Consider the following 20,181-nt stretch of genomic DNA (forward strand, 5'->3'; position numbering starts at 1 on the left):
ATATTATCAACTTTATCAGTGGTTTAACTGAATTCAAAGAAATGTTCAAGGACAAGATCTGACTTTTCTTAACTCCATGACTCCAATCTTCATCGGTTCAAGTGAACCAGGAAAGACTAGGAATGTGCTTAAACTAGGAAAAAGTGATCTTTTAAAAAAAAAAATACATAGAAAAACATTGAAGACCAACATGAAAGAAGGATGATTGATGAGATTAATAATTCTTGTGTAATCAGTAAACAATTTAAAGGATAATGAAGAGCAGACTATAAACAATGCCAGGGTACCTGGGGAAAACGAATAGAAGGGCAACATAAAAGTTAAGGACCAATGGACAACCCAGTAAGGAGCTCTCCTCAAAGAACATGAGTGGCTCCAAAAGCAGGGAAGAGGATGGATTTGTGAACAATGGGAGGGAGAATTTCAAGTTTACAGTAAAGGTACATCTGGATCTGGATCTGCAGCCTTCCAGCTTCAGAAGAGACACTGACCAACTACACAGGCATGAGGGACAGCCAAGCAACGTGCAGCCAAAGCATAGCAGGCCTCTACAACAAAGAATAAGGACAGCAGTGACAAGGACAGATACAGATGAAAGCATGCCCCAGTGGGTAACTTTGTTTACTTGTTCTCAAGAGAACCAGAACATTCATCAGAATTATCATGTAATAACATAAAAGACTTTCTTCACCCAATGCAAAATTAGACTGTGGATTTCATTTCTGTACGATACTACTAAGACAACTGATGACAGGGTTAAATCAGGCATCTGTAGAGATGACAGGCATACACACTTTATAACAGTAAGCAATAAAATATAGAGAAGCTTCAAACATAATACAAATTCTCAAAGTTCAGGACAGTAATAAATTTCTAACCATCATTCCCCAGAGGAAGGTTACCCTTCATTTCACTGCCACCACGTTTATTGCCTTGAAGTAGGAAATACCAGATATGGTCACAGATAAGGTAGATAAGAAGGACCTCTGCCCCAGTGGACATGCAAAACAGAGTATTCCTGTTCAAATTTTATTTTCTCCTTTTCTTTCTGTTAAAACAAATATCAATCACAGTTAAGGAAAAAAAAAAAAAAAAAAGATGCATTGCAATAGCTGAACATCATTAAAGGAAACAAAAACCTAAATGTTATTAAGCCATTCAAAAAGACTAACATGTGAAGACATCAAGGTTAATATAACAAATGGAAATACAAAACAGTAGATGAACTAGGGGCTTAGGGTTACTTAAGTTACTGGAAAACCAGGGGGTTCTTGTTGGTTTTCCTTTTAAGAAATACCTCATTTTAATTTAACTAGAAATAATAAAATATCAAAACCACATTTTGATTATTAAACACGTCACAAAAATTAAAACATTTGCAGAATGACATGAGACATAATTAAAACAGTTTCAAACAATTTCACCCCATGAATTTTTGCTTATTCCTAAGTTTAAATACCCTAATTTGACTTTTAATGAACAAGAATTAGAAATGCTTTTTCAAAACAAATCATGTTCTGAATCTCAAATTATGCTTACACAGTCTATACTGTATGTAAAGAAGCAGATGAAGGAACCACTAGACCTTTAAGTTGTTCTTCCTCTAATCAAAGTGACATTTTGTTAGTATTTCCTTGAATGGGCAAATACTAGCTCACATCTTTGAACACCACAGCAGAATCCCTAGTTACTGTATAATGCTTTGCAATTTTTATTTTTTTTTCTTTTTGTTTAATAAAACATCTTATAAAGAAACATCATTCAATCTGGAGTTTCACCATTGCCAATGTAATAAGGCTTCCATGGCAATATACTCCACCTGTTTGCCTGTTGGTGTTTTCCACTGAGCCTATACTTTGCCTTGAAGATCAAAATTCTTCCCATAACTGCCCTAATTCACTGCAACTTTGAAATACAAAAAAAATAAAATAAATCAATTATATAAAAATGCATTCCAAACTCAGTTTCAGAAAGAGACAGAACGTGATGCTGATAGCTGAATGCAGAACCTAATGTAAAACATATTTACTTTTCTTTACTATATTAGATGATGCCCATAACTTAAGGAAAGCCAAAGAGTGGTCTTATGACACTTTGAGCCGTACCCGCTCAAGTCAGACAGAAAATGAATGGCAAATGCTCCATATTACACAGTAACAGGGAAGCAGCCAAGGAATTCAAGTCCATCACCGTCAAAAAGACAACCTTAGAAGCTCAGTAAAACATGAGTCTTAGGAACAATTCAGCAGTAAAACATTAAGACTGCTTCTGAGACCAGTCTCAGAAACTAACTCCCATGTAGTCCAAATCACTGGGACGTCAGGAGGAAGGGTGCAGATCACCAGCTCAACTGGTTTCTTACAGATGAACTTAGAATTATACAATTTAGGTTGGAAAAGACCCTTAAGATTATCAAGTCCAACCGTGAACCTAATGCTGCCAAGTCCAACTTGGTACTATTCTTCCATATATGCTTATGTATTTTGGCATTCACATCTTAGTATTAGCTGAGTAGACTTTTTACAAACATAAATGTAAATTCTTGGTTTTACATGTAAAGGAAAAAAAAAATCTCCTCTTTTCTGTGCAACTGGGCTCATAGATGATCAGCCCCCAAACTCTGCAATGGCAGATCACAAACTTGCTCCTGGAAGATCAAATAAGCAAAAGTACTTTTATTCTTGTCTACCTTTTATGCAGCACCTCAGTTCAGGGGAAAGATGACATTTTCATTATGAAAATAATGCCTCTTTCCCCACAACTGAACATTTATGTTCAAAAGATGTTCCTTGAGGACTTTTTTTTCAGGGACACCTTCAAATAAACACATTGAGATGCACTAGTAGAACAGGAAACTAGCATACACAAATATTCATACGGTTTAATAACTTACACACCAGTGTTTCTTACCATTGCAATACTGAAGTCTGTTAAGAGACTTATGAGTTATTTTCTGTCAACAAAGAATATTTTCTTTTTAACTGACTGGAAAGCTATAGAACACTAGAAGAGATTTACAGCAATGATATTGCAGAACACCACTGGGTTCGTTCAGCTTTTTTCATTATTGTTCACCTTACTCCATGCATGGCAGCCTAGAAATGGAGTTCCATTTGAAATTGGATTCCTGCTTCTAAGGATGAGCAGGTGGACTTGCAATCCTTCCTATGCACTGTGTTCACACAAGTGCTGCTTTCTACACCCAGAAAAAGGTTCCTCTTTTTCTTCGAGTCATATTTTCTAACCAACTATTGAAGAGAAATCTCGTACAATTCCTGCATACAGGAAAGACCACAGCCTTACCGCAGTGCTCCACTGAGTGGAGAACAAAACATGAGAAAGTTCAAACTGCAAAGCAGATGTCTACTGTGATCTTGCACCAACCACACCTCTGTCCCAATTTCTTTTTTCACAGAATAATACCTACCTCACTTTAAAGAAGGAAGGCTAAGGTTTATAAACCACTAACGAAGATGAAATGTGCTAATGAACTTAAAGATCCCTCTTCTGCTGGACAAAGCAGAAAACACCGAGATGTGTCTGGGAGCGTTTTATGACTTCCTTAGGAAATCTTAATATTTCTGTAATTACTTAGATTTCAGTAACACCTCCCAGGTGGCAAAGCATTTTCAAAACACAGACAATACATCAGCATTTCACAGAAAGAGGGAGACTGGAATACAAAATCAAAGTAGTAAGGCTTATACAGAAAGATATATGTATTTTAAACAGCCTGGGAATTAAGGTAATAAAGCACAAAAACAGCGTTGCTGCTATTTTTCCTCCAAACACCTTTCAATGCCAATTCACAGTAACAGCCCCACAGTGTTTAAATCTCTCTTTCTCAACAGATGACCCCCTCACTGCATCCAATGCAGTACTCCAGCTTCCAAAAAAATGAAGCCAAAACTGTAGCTGTCCCAAACAACAACAGCAAAGGTAGCAGACTGAAAACAAATTCAGCAAATTCAGCAGAAAATTCTCATGGATTTCAACCAAGACGCTACCCTATTTTGTACAGTGGTAACTTCTGCTTCCAGGGCTACTATATTCCAATATGCAGTGGGGAAAAGTCTGTGGGTTTTAGGACCCACACAAAAGATAAATTGGGGGGAAGGGGGGCAGCAAACAAAAACTCATGTTTTCACTCTGACCAAGACTCTTCCTCCTGCTATGACAAATAACAGCATTTTTGTGATAATGAATCAGGCAACTCTGAAAACACAATGGGATCACAAATCTGTTCAGGTAAATGGTATGTGTCATTTTTGGTGATAAAACTGCCAGCTCCAAGTATACTTTTTTTGCATATTACTTCCATTCATGATGCGACATTTTGCAATGCATCCACCAGAAAAAAAGAATATAAAGCATCTTGCAGTTAAACATGTTTAACTTATCTTCCAACAAAGAATATGAGGATTAAGCAATGGAATGCCATCAAAGAACACTGTATATTGTATGTTATCTTGGGAAAAAAAGGCTTTTAATAAAAAGAGAGGGAGAAAAATTATGGTATTTTAAATCCCTTTTACTGGCTTTCTCTTTCCCAGACAAATCAGATATTAGCACATTCACCAGAATGATCTTTACATAAAGAAAATAAACAGTTACTTTTTAGAATTATCCTTTGATCCACTTAAGCATGTAAGTTTTAAGACTAAATTTAAGCACATAGACTTCCAAGGAGTATTCATTCTCAAGTATATGTACATATAAGCAAAGTTTCAGTGGCCTTGACTTGGGAGATCTTTTCCAAGATTAATATCAAATGAACTGGGACCATGTGTGCTATCCATTCCTACAGTTAGATCTCAACAGTTTACTGAGTGTCATGATCTAATCCAGAAAAACGTGCACATTTTTAAATATTTTGCTGGATTCCATGCAGGGCAGTTTGCTGGTTCAAGCCTTTCATGTGCATATTCTGCTGATAAACAGATCTCTCTGATATCAATTCATGGCAAGTTTTTGTTTTTCCTTTAATGCTTTTTGTGCTATCAATTGAGGCAAAATGATTAATATTTTATTAACAACTGGAATCCACATGCAAATAAGATAATTATGTGTTTGAACTTGAACACCCAAATTCAATACAATAATCTACAATTGTTCTGTTTAAAGAATACTGCCATAAACCACAACCTCAGAACAATTCTAGGAACAGACCTTCACTTGTGCTCGTGTGTTGTACTTTACTAGTACACAGTGCGCCACAAAAGGTATATTCTTAAATATAACAAAAATGCTTACCTTTAACCTTGCAAACCCTTAAATGTGTGTAACTGCAACCCTGAGTATCCTAACTGTGTAGGAATAATCTACAAATCAGTATAAACTCCCCAGAAAATTACAATGCATTCAAATCACTGCTTAAAATCCAGAATTTTCCAATTAGGACATTAAGAAGTTTCACATAAACATAGTGAATTTTCATTTTTATAATTGAAAGCAAAACCATGCAATTTACAAAAAGACACTTTACGTAATTATTAGAGGCAGTTAGCACTAAGGAAATAACATGCAATACTTAAAACAAGTCAATTAAAGGCTACTTTCCAATACTGTTCTTCAGTGTATCAGCCTAAACACCAAAGCATTACTCAGTTTCAATGAACACACCCATCATGCTATTTCTTCTTTTTATGCTGACTTTTTTCTTTGCAGTTAAACTAAATACAACTACTTACCAAAAAAAAAAAAAAAAAAAAAGGTTGAGAAAACATACTGCCAATGCTGGTAAGATTCCAAAAAGCAACAAGTGATGGAAAAGAAAAGAAATGTCAAAATTGGCCTGATGTATATTTTAAGATGAGAAAGAAAAATATTAAAGACAAGTTTTTCCCCAAGATGACCTGGAACTCCGTAACTCAGCTACAAGGATGATTCCTATATTTAAACCACCCTCCTGAGGTGGTCATCATAAAATTCTCAGAAGTTGTGTTTTTTAAAATTACTTCAATCACTTCATGAAAAAGAAACATATGTATAGGAATATGACTTCAGGCACTACTTCCCTGCTACCCTGATCTTTGAGGAAAGCAGAAAATAGACTACAGAGCCAGCAGCTGAACCTTCCTCTTTTTCATTGGTTTGAAAAATTTGTATTTCATGACAGGAGGGCAAATCATCTGAAAATTAAGGCTCTTTTCATATTAAAGTGTTCTGAAAAGCAAGAATCACTTCATACTAAATATTTTTAAAATAGCAGCGAACACATCTAAAACATATCTAAGCAGAATGATGAACTAATACAATACATAGTATTCATGACTTTTTTGGTTTCTTAAACAAACACATAAATGTTTGTACCAGTGCATGCCTGAATCTGTGGACATGTGAAAGCAACACCTTAGGCAGATAGGAAATTTCAAAAACTTTAGGTTTAGTATGCTCTAGACAGACAGAGGCATTAAGAGAGACTATAAGAAAAGCCTGAGTTAGTGCATCATTTTTGTCAGCAGCTGTAATGACAGACAAGCCTGGGAATACTGAAGCCTTATAATATTCAAATCAAGACAACATGAAACTGAAGTTACAAGATCTGTTTGTTCAATAAGCAAATGCGAACACCAAAAAAAAAAAATCAACACACACCAGCCCTGTTTTAACACTTTGTGCTTGAGGGGCAGGGTGTTTGCTACTACTAACATTCCTGGATGAAGTTACTGGCTCAGAAGAGCTACAAGTATAAAGCTACAGAATTACCCTTACACATTATCCATGTCATTCTTCCTCTCCCCTCTCCATGCAGCTGCCCACACCCCGGCTAAAAGCATTTAAACAACTGCTTCACTTTTGACATGCAAATCATGCAAGCTTATCTGGCTCCTGCACATTTAGCAAAAAGTCCAGGTAAGAGGTGAAGTTAAAAGCACTACAAATTATAATTTCAAAACACATTTCTGAAGAGAGGAGATACATCATGATTTGGTAGGACTGAGGAAATGTATGAAGAACCTTTTACAACACAGTTTACTTAAAGCCTACATCTTTATATACTGTTTGTTTGGTCTGGGAAAGGTTAGTATTACCAAAAAAAAAAAAAAAAAAAAAAAAAGTCAAGTAAATTACAGGGATATTCTTCAAGAAATTGCAAGTTTTATCAAGCATGTCAGGTATTTTGAAAAGGCTCAGGCTCAAATCTCACCACATTCAAAAACACTGCAATATTTACAACATTACTAGAAAAAATTAAAATACAAAAGAACAAAAATGGCAGATACATGTGAAGAAAGCAACACTTTTGGGCAATAATTTTCCCTGACTTTCAGGAGAGACCTTGGATTAAGAAACGGCCTCCACTAACAGCTATAAGGGCTCAGCAGATTTGCTGGCACAAGTGGATTAACCTCCAGAATGCAGCAGGGTTGCATCCATTTACCAGGCAGTGAATTTCACTCCCCGTAGTATTTTCTGTGTGACTACCGCTCTACTGTCTGCCCAACTGTTGTGTAAATAATCCATTCCTAAGACAAAACCAACTCAAATACTTCACTGAAATTAAATTTGTCAGGCTAGTAAAATGGTACGTTTATTCCACAACAGCCTCATCTCAAACTAGGTCCCAACCCTGTCATAAGGAGCATGGGTACAAGCGAGGACAAAATCCTGCCAGTTACTAATGCTTTAAAGGGACTTTGAGAATGCAGAGTACAGCAGGAGATGCAACTCACTTGTTGGAACCATTCTGGCTTTGCTAAGATGCCAAAAGAACTTCTCAGGTGAGAGGTTGCACCTGTAAGTACCAGCCTGTTCCTGACCTTTAGGGAAGAGGAGCTGGTGATCATGGTGAAAAACAGATGCAGCAGGGGAAAATCCTCTTTGCGACAGCAGTAGAAAGGACACAATATCTGGTCCACAGAGACGATAATCCAAACGAAAAAGAATAATATAATCCAAACAGTCCACAGGTGTGTTACTCCCATTTTAATAACAAGTTTCAATAAGGCCTTCCATGAGCAAACAACGTTGCTCCGAACCACAGGCAGACACCACCCCAAAGGACCCAACGAACCTTCTTTCTTCCTGCCTATGCAGAACACATTTATCCCACAGACATTTCTGACCACTATAAAAGGATATGGCAGGATGTTAGCTGTTACTATACCCCCCAAAAAAAGTGCCAGTTATTAATCTGTCTGCCTGCAAAAAATAGTACTCATGAATATTGTCCCGCTGTAGAAACAGCTAAACTGACACACAAGCACTGGACTGTGGAACACCTGGTCTCCATTGCAGGCAACTGTAGAAAAGCTGGCATCGCTTCTATCTCACTAACAGATATCCATAGAAACAAAAAGCTTGGAGAAATCATATCAGATCTGTCTCACTTAAACACATGCTACAGTCACAGACGTGTTCTTCTTTTTGTTGGTTAAATGTAAATGTGTTGGGTTTAATTCACATGTTACAGTGCAGGACAGAGAGATCACGTCTCTCTGTACATTCACCTACCATGAAACTGCCACACTACATAGTGCGTCTCGGTAAACAAAAATAAGCTTTTTACATAGTGCCTGCCTTTCTAGGACAGTTACTGGGAGGGCACATTCTAGCAATGCTTTACAACATCCAAAATACCGTCTACTAATAAGGAAACGTTTGTATTCAGTCACACAATATTCAATTAGCACCCCACAAAATGGTGGCATTAACATTTCGGTCCCATCCCACTGGTAAAGAGAATTATGAGTAAGTTCCACCAACAGTTATTTTTAACTGTCATCACTACATTTCTATCTTTATATTTCAGGGAATAAAGAAATTATGTTATTTTGAGAGAAGATTTAAACTTTAGAGAGAGAACTGTGTAACTCCCTAAATGTCCGTGGGATCCCAGTATGTAGAGACGACAATAAAACCATTAACATATTCTCTGCAGTTTTCAATGCACAGCAGCAGAGTCTTCGTGGTGGCGATTTTCACTGATAACAAGAAATTAAATAAGGCACAAAAAAAGACTGAGATCGCATCAGTCATGCCTGCCTTTCTCGCCTCCTGTGGTAATTTCCAAAGAGAGCAGACACCAAAATTCCATACGAAATATGGAATCATTCCATATGAAATATCGGTATCAAAGTTGTCAGCCCCTGCTTACCTGTTCTTTTCCTTCACATGTTCTCTTTAAAATATTTCAATAGAAAGCAAGGAACAAACACTGCTTCTAACTTGTGATGCAGAATCAGTGAAAAGCAGAATTAGCACTGTTAAAACCAAGGTTTTAAAAAGACATCAGATCATCAGCATCACTCAGAACCATAAGATGCGGCCACCCCATACCACAGGACACACCAGAACAGTCCCAGCACAGCCTGTGCCAGCAGGAAGAGGAAGGAAAGGAAAATCAGTAGGGTGATCCAGCAATCAAGATTACTTGTATCCAACATAAATGTTGCTATTTTACCCTGAATTTTACAGGGTGCCACGCTCATCTTGCCAGACTGAAGCATGAGCCGGTGATCACCCAGTCCCCACCCACACTGGATGCTGACACCTCTCCTCAGTCTGTTTTTCTGTAAGTCAGGACAGACGGTACTCTTGACATTTCAATGTGCACAAATTCAAATGGCTCAGGAAAAACATTCAAACACCTATGAATTTCACAGCCACAATCATAAGACCCTTACAGGCAACCGCTGACTCAATGCATCATTTTGCAAAAGCACCAGCATGATTAAGCAGGGATCAGATAGGAGCCATGTGGAGAAGACACCATCAAGCCTCGCCTACTGCAGCCACTTGAGCACGACACAATCTTCACAGCTCTTCATGGAGAGCCTTCAGTAGCAGCAGCTCAGGTAATTTTGAATCATACAAGAAACAACCCATAGCTGGGATATAGGTATGCACTGAGATTCAAGAAAAGTTGTCTACATCTAAATTGCTGAAGGATATAACACTGAAGCTTCTGTGTTTCAGGTCCTCTCTCTCTCCAACGTTTCAGTGCACAGGAAACCGAACAAGAACTTGTGTTCAGAGCTTACACCCTTTGTGACCCCAAGACACCCAGCAAAAGCAACTGTGCCTATCGGTGGCAATGTTGTTTAGCACTTCAAATTCTCCATGTTGCTGTTCTTTGAGGGAAGCTCAAGTGTTTGCTGCCGTATCAATAAGTCATCACTTATCGCTGGCAAATCTAACTCCATTTTTGAGAAACATTAGCAAAAACTGTTCTGCCTCTGCAAAAAAAGAAATAAATCACTTTTTTGCACCCAGTATCTCACTTTTTCTTTCTATATGGGAAAAAACCTTGGTTATGACCCAGACACATCAGATGATCATCTCCCAGCAATCAGTGAAGATTCTTCATGAAGCTTCTGCAACATTCACCAAATTCTTTTAATACTGCAGGTCATAAAATGCTGTTAACTTGGCTGTGCAGATCACAAGAGATGTAGATGCTTTTTGATTATTCTCAATTCCTTTCATGCTAAAAGGGCACTAGGAAGCAATCATTGCCTCCTTTCCATCCCTGTGTTAGAGCCCTCCTGGTCCCTGCTGATTTTAAGAGAAGGAATGAAAAAACTAACACAGTGCCTGCATCCTTTCCATGCTGATGAAAGCCAGCTCTAGACTGTCATCTTATTCCACCTGGCAAAGTCTTCACTAGAGTTCAGTTTAGAAAATGGAGAAAGACCAACTGATGCAGTTCAGGCAGACTGAGGTGAAAAGAGGCAGAAGCCCCAACAAGGACAAAATATATACAGTTTTTAATTAGCATTTTGTTATTAATGTGCCTTTTATTATTAGTTTTCCAATTTCAGATTTAGTTATAGTTTCAGATGCTAGTGGAGAACCAGAAGGCAGGTAGTGAAGCCAGCTTCTTAAATCAGCAGCTAAGATACAGCGATGTTTTCTTCCATTTTTGCCCTTACCACTGTTATTCATGACTCCTTCACCTTAAACCTAAACAAGTACAGCATCCTTTGCATAGCATAGAAGACCAAATATCCCAACTGTTCAATCACTAGATATACGTCTGGACTCCACACAGTCTAGGCAATGCCTTCACTGGGATAATCTTCCAAGCACCTTTCCAAATGTTTGCCCTCAACATCTCGTCCTGATTCTTAGGTCTGCCACTGTAAGCACATCCTCTCCTCACAGGTTTTCTGCCATCCAGTTTAACTTTTCAGGGAGAGTTTCAGTGAGAAAACAGATAAAAACAGACAGAAAGTCTTTGCACAAAGTTTCCAATCCTAGGTCTCCAGCTCTTACTTCCTTCAGTTTCCAAAGACCCACTTAAGCCCATGAAGGAAGAGATTCCGTTTGCCTTATTAGACCAGAGCTTAAAATACAATGAACAGTCACCCTCAGCCTTCTCTGTTGAAAATATAAGCTAATTTTTAATATGCACCTGGAAAGACCATGATGCATATCCTCTGTCGAAGTGGCCTTACTTGATTCGATGGAAATCGCTAACCCACAATACCATGATTAAGTTCAGTAACAGACCAATACCATTCCCTTACCTGAGAAACTGATTCTCTTCCAGCCTAAGATGTGCAGACAAGCTCATGCAGCAGTAACCTCAGAGACAGATGCTTGTTGTCAGAACATCTTCCATGAGAACATGCTAGTTTTGTATTCAAGACAGGATTCACTAAATACTTGTGTATTTTTTTATCCTTGAATCCTGTGTTTTAAAACATTTCCTAATGTTTCCTTTAAAATGGTTCCTCAAATGCACTTAATTTCCCTGACTGTCAAGAACTTTGAACACTGATGGAAGAGCAGAAAATAAAAGTACAGTCTTCCCTTCTTCCTCGATATAACTGGGCTATCATGTTAAGCACAGAGGCAGAACAACTGTGGAAGGCATAATACTTTCAAAAAAAAAAACCAAACACCAAAGTATACTTAGGTGTATTCTTAAAATTAATAGACATGTATATTAAGGGATCGCAAGCAGTCCCATAGTGAACATACTAGATATACAAATACTATTTTCTGCACTCTGTCAGACTTGATCAGCTATAAAGTTGAAACAGGAGTTCCATAAAATGCCTTCATTTAACTTGATTGGAAGGGATATTGAACAAAATTAATTCCAGGAACATTTTTCTTCTCGAAGTATTTGCTCAGATGTCACCTCAAAAAGCATTTTAGGTGGTTTATAACAAGACTTGATTTAGTATCTTAGGCAGAAAATTGGGGAGGAGGGAAGTGTTCCCTGAATTTTAATGACACTGTCTTATACTGGTAAGTCTTCACATCATTTTTGAAATGACAGGGTTTACTGCATCAGGCATACGTTACAGTTCTTTCACTCAACACAGAGCACAATTCCTGTCCTCTAAAGGAGAGGACTCCTTGCGATAAGCATGGCGGTGGAAGCCAGAAGCAGCACAGCCACTGCAGAGTGCTCCTCTGTTACAGAGCAGGCAGTAGAAACCCAGTAACTGTGCTGCAGTATGCACACAGAAAAGCAGCCATCCGTTTCATATTTTAAATACAGTTTTAGCCTCTAAAAAACAGCACAATACAATATTTTTTTTTAGTTGGCATAAGTATTTCACATAATTTGCGCAGCAAAGACATCTAAAAATACTTGTTGAAATACCACTGATTGCCATCCCTTGGAGGAGAACCTTCTCCACAGCAAAACACTCTCACAAATTCTAAACCCTACACACACATACTTGCTCTGATGCTCGAAACATTAACCTAGGTTATTCTCCTTCACTCACGGTATCAATGATTGCCAAGGTGAGCCAACAGCACTGACCATGTCTCTGCCACTTCATTTCAGTAAGACCAGCCAATTTCCATTAGCGAAATTCTGGTTTTGTCAACTTTTTGGATAACCTCCATTTCAGCACATGACTTGTAGAATAACAAAGACAGGTTGAGCTAAGGACTTTTTGAGGCAGGCTTTTTTTGGAAGGGGGGCTCTGAAGCAAGGAAGGGGCAAACAAGGATACTGATACACTAAAATAACGCTGCTGCGAGCAAACCCAGTGTGTCTGCACAAGAATATCGCTGTTTGCAATATCCTGACAGCTCCACACATCAAAACAATGAAGCTCCTCAGGAGTTTTTTAAGTTGAGCCCTCACACCAAAGCATGCTGCTGCAGTAGAACCACCATCCAGTTCCTGACACACCAGAGGAACTGAGCATCAAGGGAGCTACAACAGCCTTGAAGTGCTCCCCAGAGCAACGCTGCACTGGTTTGGACACACACAAGAGCTATCAGGACCCAGTGAACTGTGGTGCCTCGGGACACAGTGTGAATTCCACGCCGTCCCCACATCCTCACAAATCCACCCACCTCTCAAGCTTCACGTCTTAGTGCCCGCAACTTCTCTCCTTCCCACAGCTGAGGACACAGGGGGCTGATCAGCTCTATACAGGTGCATGTGTAGGATGTGTAGTTCTCAAGGAGAAGCTAAAAAGAAGCCTGTGAGGTTTGAGGGGAAAAAGCCTGAGGAAAGGTGGTCTGTACAAACCACCTGTGGCTCACCATAAGGACATCTTTGCCTTCCCAGTTCTCCCAGCATTTCCAGCAACTTCTTATTTTCCAGTTCAAACCTGCTGCTACAACTAGACTTGAAATCAAAGCTGCACAGTAACTGTTTATTACAACAGAGAAGCAGGGTATGGGCTGTGGATAAAATAAAGCTGAGACTGAAGGGAAAAGCTAGCAGGAGGCGTGTGGATGAGCCAGGATTATTTAGCTACTCACTTGTTTTCTGAGGCTTTGTTTGGTTTGTGGTTGGGTTTTTTTCTGCTTTGTTGAGTTTGTTTTGTTGGGGGTGTTTTTTTCTCATTTTTATAGTCTGCTTTAGGACTATCTACCACCAAGAAACTTCAGCATCAAATTAATTGAGCAGTTTTGTGTTGTTGTACAGCAAAATCACTGCAAGTCAGTCCTGCTGGCATTTGTGGGCTTGAATAAAGACTAGTTCCTCTCATGAGAAGAAAACACTGATTTAAGCAATCAGATTACAAGTACATAAAATCAAAGAAAATACACATGCATTAAACGTTTCTTATTCTTATATTCCATGTAAGTATTATTACCCAATATACACATGCATTTGGGAGGGATAAATGGATATTTTATATCCTACGTATAAGTGTGTTTGTGTATGTGACATAAATACGATTTATATTACTAAATATTTCACATCAATACTACTCCGTATCTGAATCATAGAAAATTACCAGCTACAATGTTAAAGTAACAGCATTTACATTCACCAAAGTCTTCTGACAGCACAATGTACATAAAATGTTCTGCGGAGTAACTGAATGGAAATATTTTCTAGAAACAGAAGAGGGGGATGTTAGCACAACTGGCTTTGAACCAGAATTTAACTGTATGTGTAATTGCCTTTTAACTCAATACCATACTGAACTCCTACATTAGCTAAAGATGCACCTTCATTTCATTACTGCACTGGCCATTTTCCTGGCTAGTTTGAAAGCTTTATTTCATCTATTTTTCATACTCAAGGACGATTAAATTCAACACTGATTAACTATTTTGACCATGTATTATTTTTCTGAGTCTAAAGCATAAAAGTTCCAGCAACTGGAATCCTGCTGAATTACTAGCTAAACTTGAGCAATATACAATGCAACATACTTTAGAAGGTAATCATTTACTTTAGGCACAGAGGAGCTTTTCCATTTACGCAGTAGAAACACAATAAAGAAAAGCATCAGTGGTAAGAATGTTAACAGATAAATCTATCCAGCTTCATAATGAAGATCAAAGAGATTGAACAGAAAATAGGAATAAACAAGAACTGTTAACAAACTTAACTGGCATTAAACCCATCAGAGCAAAACCATTCACATTATTTACTTCGAATAAAGACAAGCCGGCACGCTACAGCTCATGACACAACCTTTAAGCAGAATGAAATAAAAGAATCCTTGCAGTTTCTGACGCAGCCAGATTAGACCCTTTCTAAAGTTTCCTCATCTGTAAAAGCTTCTGATACATTTTGACAACCGTCATCCATTCTATTTCTGCGATTCCCCAGCTACGCTGACTCCTGACATAAAGAAATGTGACCGCAGATTTCAGTAAGGATGGTATTTACTAAGAGGAAAAACTAAAACCCTTCCTTTTCACAGCTGAAACACCTGCTCGCATTTCAGCGGCTATTTTTATGATGTCGTATGTTGGCAATGAACTTGCCATTAGGGCCAGGATTTACTGGCCAGGAGCAGGGCAGCAGCTCTGCCGGGCCATCACCTCCAGCGCAAGGGTACAGAGCTTCTCACACACAAGGAACACCTCCTCCTCCTCCTCAACACCGTGGGGAATTCTGTCCCCAGCAGGACAGCCACCTATCCAAAACCTCCTCCTCCTTAACACTGGGGGGAATTCTGTCCCCAGAATCTACAGCCATCTACCCAACTCGGCGGCGACCAAGCCCAGGCACCTCAGCCCCCCGCAGGCTGCCGCGGAACTGACGACCTGCACACCCAAGTCACCACCAGCCCTCTGCCCCTTCGCTCACAGGCTTGGGGATCACGCAGGGACACGACAGCCCCCCGCGACAGCAGCCCTCTTTGAGGAAATGGCAAACTTACCTTTGTATTGTGCTAAACAGGCCGGTTATTTCGAAAACCGACCCGAAACTACCTGCCGTCCGCCGGTGCCGGCCCTGCGCCGGGGCTCTGGGGCCCCAGGCCACCCCTCGGCCGGCGGCGGGGCCGCTCCTGCGGGCGCTGCCCAGCGCCAAGGCGCGATCGCCGCCAGCTCGCAGCGGGCGTTCGCGGCCCCGCCGTGCCGGCGCCCCCCGGGGAGGGAGGGGACGGGTCCCGCCTCGTCCCCGCCGCCGCGCGTGGCGGCCCGGGGACTGAACCGCGCGCAGGGAAGTTTCCCGAAGTCACTTCGGACACCACTCCCCCCCCGCCGCCCACTTCGGCCCCGGCTCACGCCACCCACCCCGGCTTTAGGAGCCTGACCCGGGGGAGCGCGGGCGGCAGCACCGCGGAGAAAAGTTAGTTACTGCCGGCGCGGAGGCGGCGCGGCCCAGCCCGCTGTGCCCCCCCGGCCCGGCCGCCCGGTGCCGGCCTCCTGCCGCCGCCCCCCGCTCCTGCCGCGGCAGCGGCGCAAGATGGAAGGCGCGGGGCCGCCCGCCCGTCCCACCGCGGGGCGGCTGCCGGCCGTGCCCCGGGAACGGGGGGGGCACACCCGGCAGCGCGGCAGGCCCCCTGCCCTCCCTCGCTCGCCTCGGCTGCCGCCCCCCGTGCCCCGCGCTCACCTCGCTCCGGCTCGGCTTGCAGGCAGATGGGGATGTTCTTCTTCCAGCCCGGCATGGCTCCGCGCTCCCCGCTCAGCGCTGCTGCTGCGGCGGCGACGGGGGGCGGTTCATGGCAGGGCGCGGCGGCGGCGACCCGCGCTTAGGGGAAGTCGGCGGCTCCGGCGGGCAGCGGCGGAGGGGCGGCGGCCGCGCGGCGGGCGGGGGAGGGGAGGGGAGGGGAGGCGGCGGAGCTCCGCCAGCTCGGGGGACGGGAGGGAGGGCGCGGGGTGGGGCGCGCTCGCCCCGGTTCAGCCGGGGACGGAGGGGTGGGCGGGGGGATTGCGGGAGGGGGAGGTGCGGAGCGGCGCCCGGCCCCGGCCCTCGCCGCCGGCGGCAGGTGGGACTGCCCGAGCCACCGGCCGCACAATGGAGGGCCGGCGGGCGGCCACGGCGGGGCCAGGTGGGGCGGGCCGGGGCGGGACCAGGGCCGCTGGGGCGCCGGGCAGCCAGGTGCGGGCCGGGGCGCCGGCGCGGTGCCGCCGCAGGGGTGGCAGGCCGCGGGGAGCCGCTCCGTGCCCACGCCGCGGGCGGGGGGGCGGCTGTGACGCGCGGTTAACGGCGGCGGGCGTGAAAGGCGCGCCCGGGGGTCGCCGTCTCCTCACTTGTGGAAGGAGCCGAGTTTTGGCCCCTCAGGGCGCCCGAAAGGCGGGTGCGGCGCGTGCTGCCGGCTGCGACCGTCCCGCCCGGCCCCGGGCCGCCGCTGCGGGGATGCGGTGCTAACGCGGGCACGTCCCCCTGCTCCACTCGGCGACCCCCGGCCGGCCGGTGCGCCCGCACCCGCGTGTGCGGAGCGGGGACTTAAAGAGTTAAAAGAGCGGCGAGCTCGGGCGGAGCGGGCTGGCAGCCCCGGGATCAAATAAACCGGGATTTGCACCACAGAGAGCCCGGGACCCGGCTGCGGCAGGTCGGGTTTCTGCCGTTGTCACAGCCAATTCCTTACGACCTTTTGACCAAAAGACCTCGAATCTCACCGCTAAACGTATTTCTGACACAGCCATGTCCTAATAGGAGACTAATGCTGTGGCGATTAAATATTCCTGTTATTTTTTATCGAAAATAACCCACTATAGAAATTCAAAGTGGCAGGTTTGAATGTTATTTTAAAATAATGATTGTAATATAAGGGAAGCTTTTTTTTTTTTTTTTTTCCCCCAAGGCACTTCTGGGGGTGGACTGCTATATGAGCTTTGTCCTGCCTAGCAGTTATGTTGTGATTATTTTTGTATCGTCTGTCATTTCCTCATATTTATAAAAATCATGTAATTTTACATGGTCAAACAGCTACATGTGAACCCTTCATTCAGATGAAGATTTGAAGGATTTCCTAGATTTAATTTGTGTTGTAAACATAATGACAGTTTCCTGACACAGCATTTTTCTGTGTTGATTTTTTACCAGCGTGTCAAGCAGAATGATACCCGTGAAAACCCCTTGATTAAAACCCCGTAAATGAGAGCTTGCAGCTACCAGCTTTTCCTTGATTGCACTTGGGCCATGGTCCCATCAGCAGTAATGCTGCAGTCACGCATGGCAGGATGGCTGAGCAGTGCCACTGATCCATCTGAAGAGTAGGCATATCCTGGACTTTTGCTGAATTAAGAGTATACCATGATGAGTTGCCTCTGCCAGTAACTCTCTTGCTGCCTGCAAGAGGACGAGTGATACCTGATCCAGAACATAAACCAATGGCATCTTGTTGACAAACCAAAAACATTTTACCAGGTTAGAAGTGTAAGACCGGTGGGAGTCGTGGCCATTTGTATTTTTATTTCATTGAGGGGGGCACTATATCAGGATTTCCTGCATCTTTGAACCACAGCCTTGTGTCCTTTCTTCAAGAAGAGACATGTTTATGCTAGTACTGCCCTTCCTTTCATAGTCTTTTTACGTAAGTAAAATTGGGGAGGCTTTTATTGGCATTTCTAACTACATATGTGAGCATGCATGTGAATTTCTAAGCATTATAAAATAAAGATCTCCAGACAGATTCTTTGCTCACAGGGCAAAGCTTCCAGAAGATGCCTTTGGGGCGTGCAGGCAGAGCAACTGCACTGCTCGAGGCAGGTTCAGAGGGACAAGACGCTCTGGCCAGGGGGCACCGACACAAGGAGCAGGTGCTGAGAACTGTCCCAAGAGCTGCTGGAAAATACACAGCCAGGAAACAGGTTTCAAGGCAATGAGGTTGTTTAGAAGCCTTATAGCTACTTTTAAAAAATTATTTTGGCACTTACTCTCTTAACCTCTCTCTGTCAAGTGCTGTGGAATGAAATAAAACTTCATATGACTGTGTGTCATCCATGTCCTAAATCTTGCCTACTACCTCTGATGTCCAGCTGTTACTCCTAGCCTTTACTGTATGAATGAAAACAACACAAACATCATGCTTTAACTTTGTAGTTCTGATCCTCCAGCCAATTTTTGCCAGCACTGGAATTCTGCAAAATTGCAGGTCAGAGGAACATAGTGGTAGATTGCCCTGCTCTTCAGTCCACAACAAGCCATTTTCTAGCTATACTTTTATAGTGCCATCACTTTGAATGTGAGTAAAAATTCCTTAGGACTGAATGGGGGATTTTTCAGGGTCCTGCAGGAGTTATAAAATCCCAGCTGCTAGTTTGGATTTGCTCCAGAAATGTGTTTCAAAATGAGGGATAATTCCTATTTTTTATATATCTGTTTTCTCAGGAATAAGCATACCACACATTAAATAGCTAACAACATTCACATCATTGGGTGGAATATGTATGCTTCTCTCTGTCTTATGCAAGACTTTACAAATAAATCCTTTTAGGCAATGACACTCTGTAATTCCCCATTTCTGTGCTACAGGAAAAGCTTGCATGGGTGCCTGGCTCAAGTTAATTTAATTGCATTTTCTTACTCACATGAGCTGTTTTACACTGAATAACTGCTTCTGCATATCCCAATGCTAGCAATGAAAGAAAGCGGTCATCTGATTTAGACGTTCATTTTATGGTGAATATATCACACCAGCAGCACATAAACTTCCTTCCAGTTCTTTTCTGTCTACAGCTTTTTCCCCTGGAGAATTTTAAATGCATCGAATCTTGGTTTTCAAGGAAGCACCTTTTTCTTCTTCTTGCTGCAGTATGGAGGTCATCTGAAGCATGTATGATAACAGCCTAGAATTAATCAAAAGTGAAAGAAGTATAATATCCCCAAGGAAAGGTTTGATTCTGTCAGTGTTCTGAAAGAAGAGATTCATTTTTTCATTTCCTGTTCTTATTTACTATTTAAAAGCTAGATAGAAGAAATATGCAGATGGTGGGGCTGAGTGTTCTGTTCCAGAGGACTGGAATGTTTCTCAGTAACTGCAGGTTTGCTACCTCTAAGTTACAAGAGATGCCTCAGCTTTAAACTGTCTTTAAACTTCACTTTTTTTGCTCAGTGACTGGCACTCACTAAAGAGCTTTAAAAGGTAGTAAGAAGAATATCTCCTGCAAATAAAAATAAAAAATTACCTAAAATAACTTTGATAATAGTAAGATATTACAATTTCTATGGGGTTTTGGTCATTCAAGCCCTGGAAACTTCCATATTGTTCTGAACAGATGGGAAATGCTTGAACCTACCACATTCTTCTTGGTGTAGTATTTGCCTGTGTTGTCTGGGAGGAAGGAAGGGTAGGTTCTCATCCTTTTAAATGGACTGGTCACCAGTGCATGCCTGACACTGAGGTATTCCTACCAAGGGTTACATAAATGTGTATGAATCACATTAAAATGTGATGTGATTTCATTAAAAAAGCAATACCAATCTTGCCAGAACTGAGCACTAGGCAGACCAGATATGCACTTTATACAGCGTTATCTTTCCTGTGCGCTGCTCTTGCTTTCTCTTTGTTTTCCTTTTATTACAAAGGTGCCTTATCTTGAAAGATATTTGTCACA

General features: G+C 42.1%; 1 protein-coding gene across 3 annotated transcripts in view; it reads right to left on the reverse strand.

Moving 5' to 3' along the window:
• GRIP1 (glutamate receptor interacting protein 1) overlaps positions 1–19,689 on the reverse strand; it is a 330,428-nt gene extending 310,739 nt beyond the window's left edge. For all 3 annotated transcript variants that reach the window (XM_080390724.1, XM_080390732.1, XM_080390731.1), the window contains exon 1: positions 16,232–19,689. In XM_080390724.1, coding sequence (XP_080246850.1) covers positions 16,232–16,286 — 55 coding nt within the window. In that variant the 5' untranslated portion in view covers positions 16,287–19,689. The remainder of the gene's footprint in view (positions 1–16,231) is intronic.
• Between the last annotated feature and the right edge of the window lie 492 nt (positions 19,690–20,181).

Source organism: Falco punctatus (genome assembly GCF_963210335.1).
Source record: "Falco punctatus genome assembly, chromosome: 6".
Classification (NCBI taxonomy): Eukaryota; Metazoa; Chordata; class Aves; order Falconiformes; family Falconidae; genus Falco; species Falco punctatus.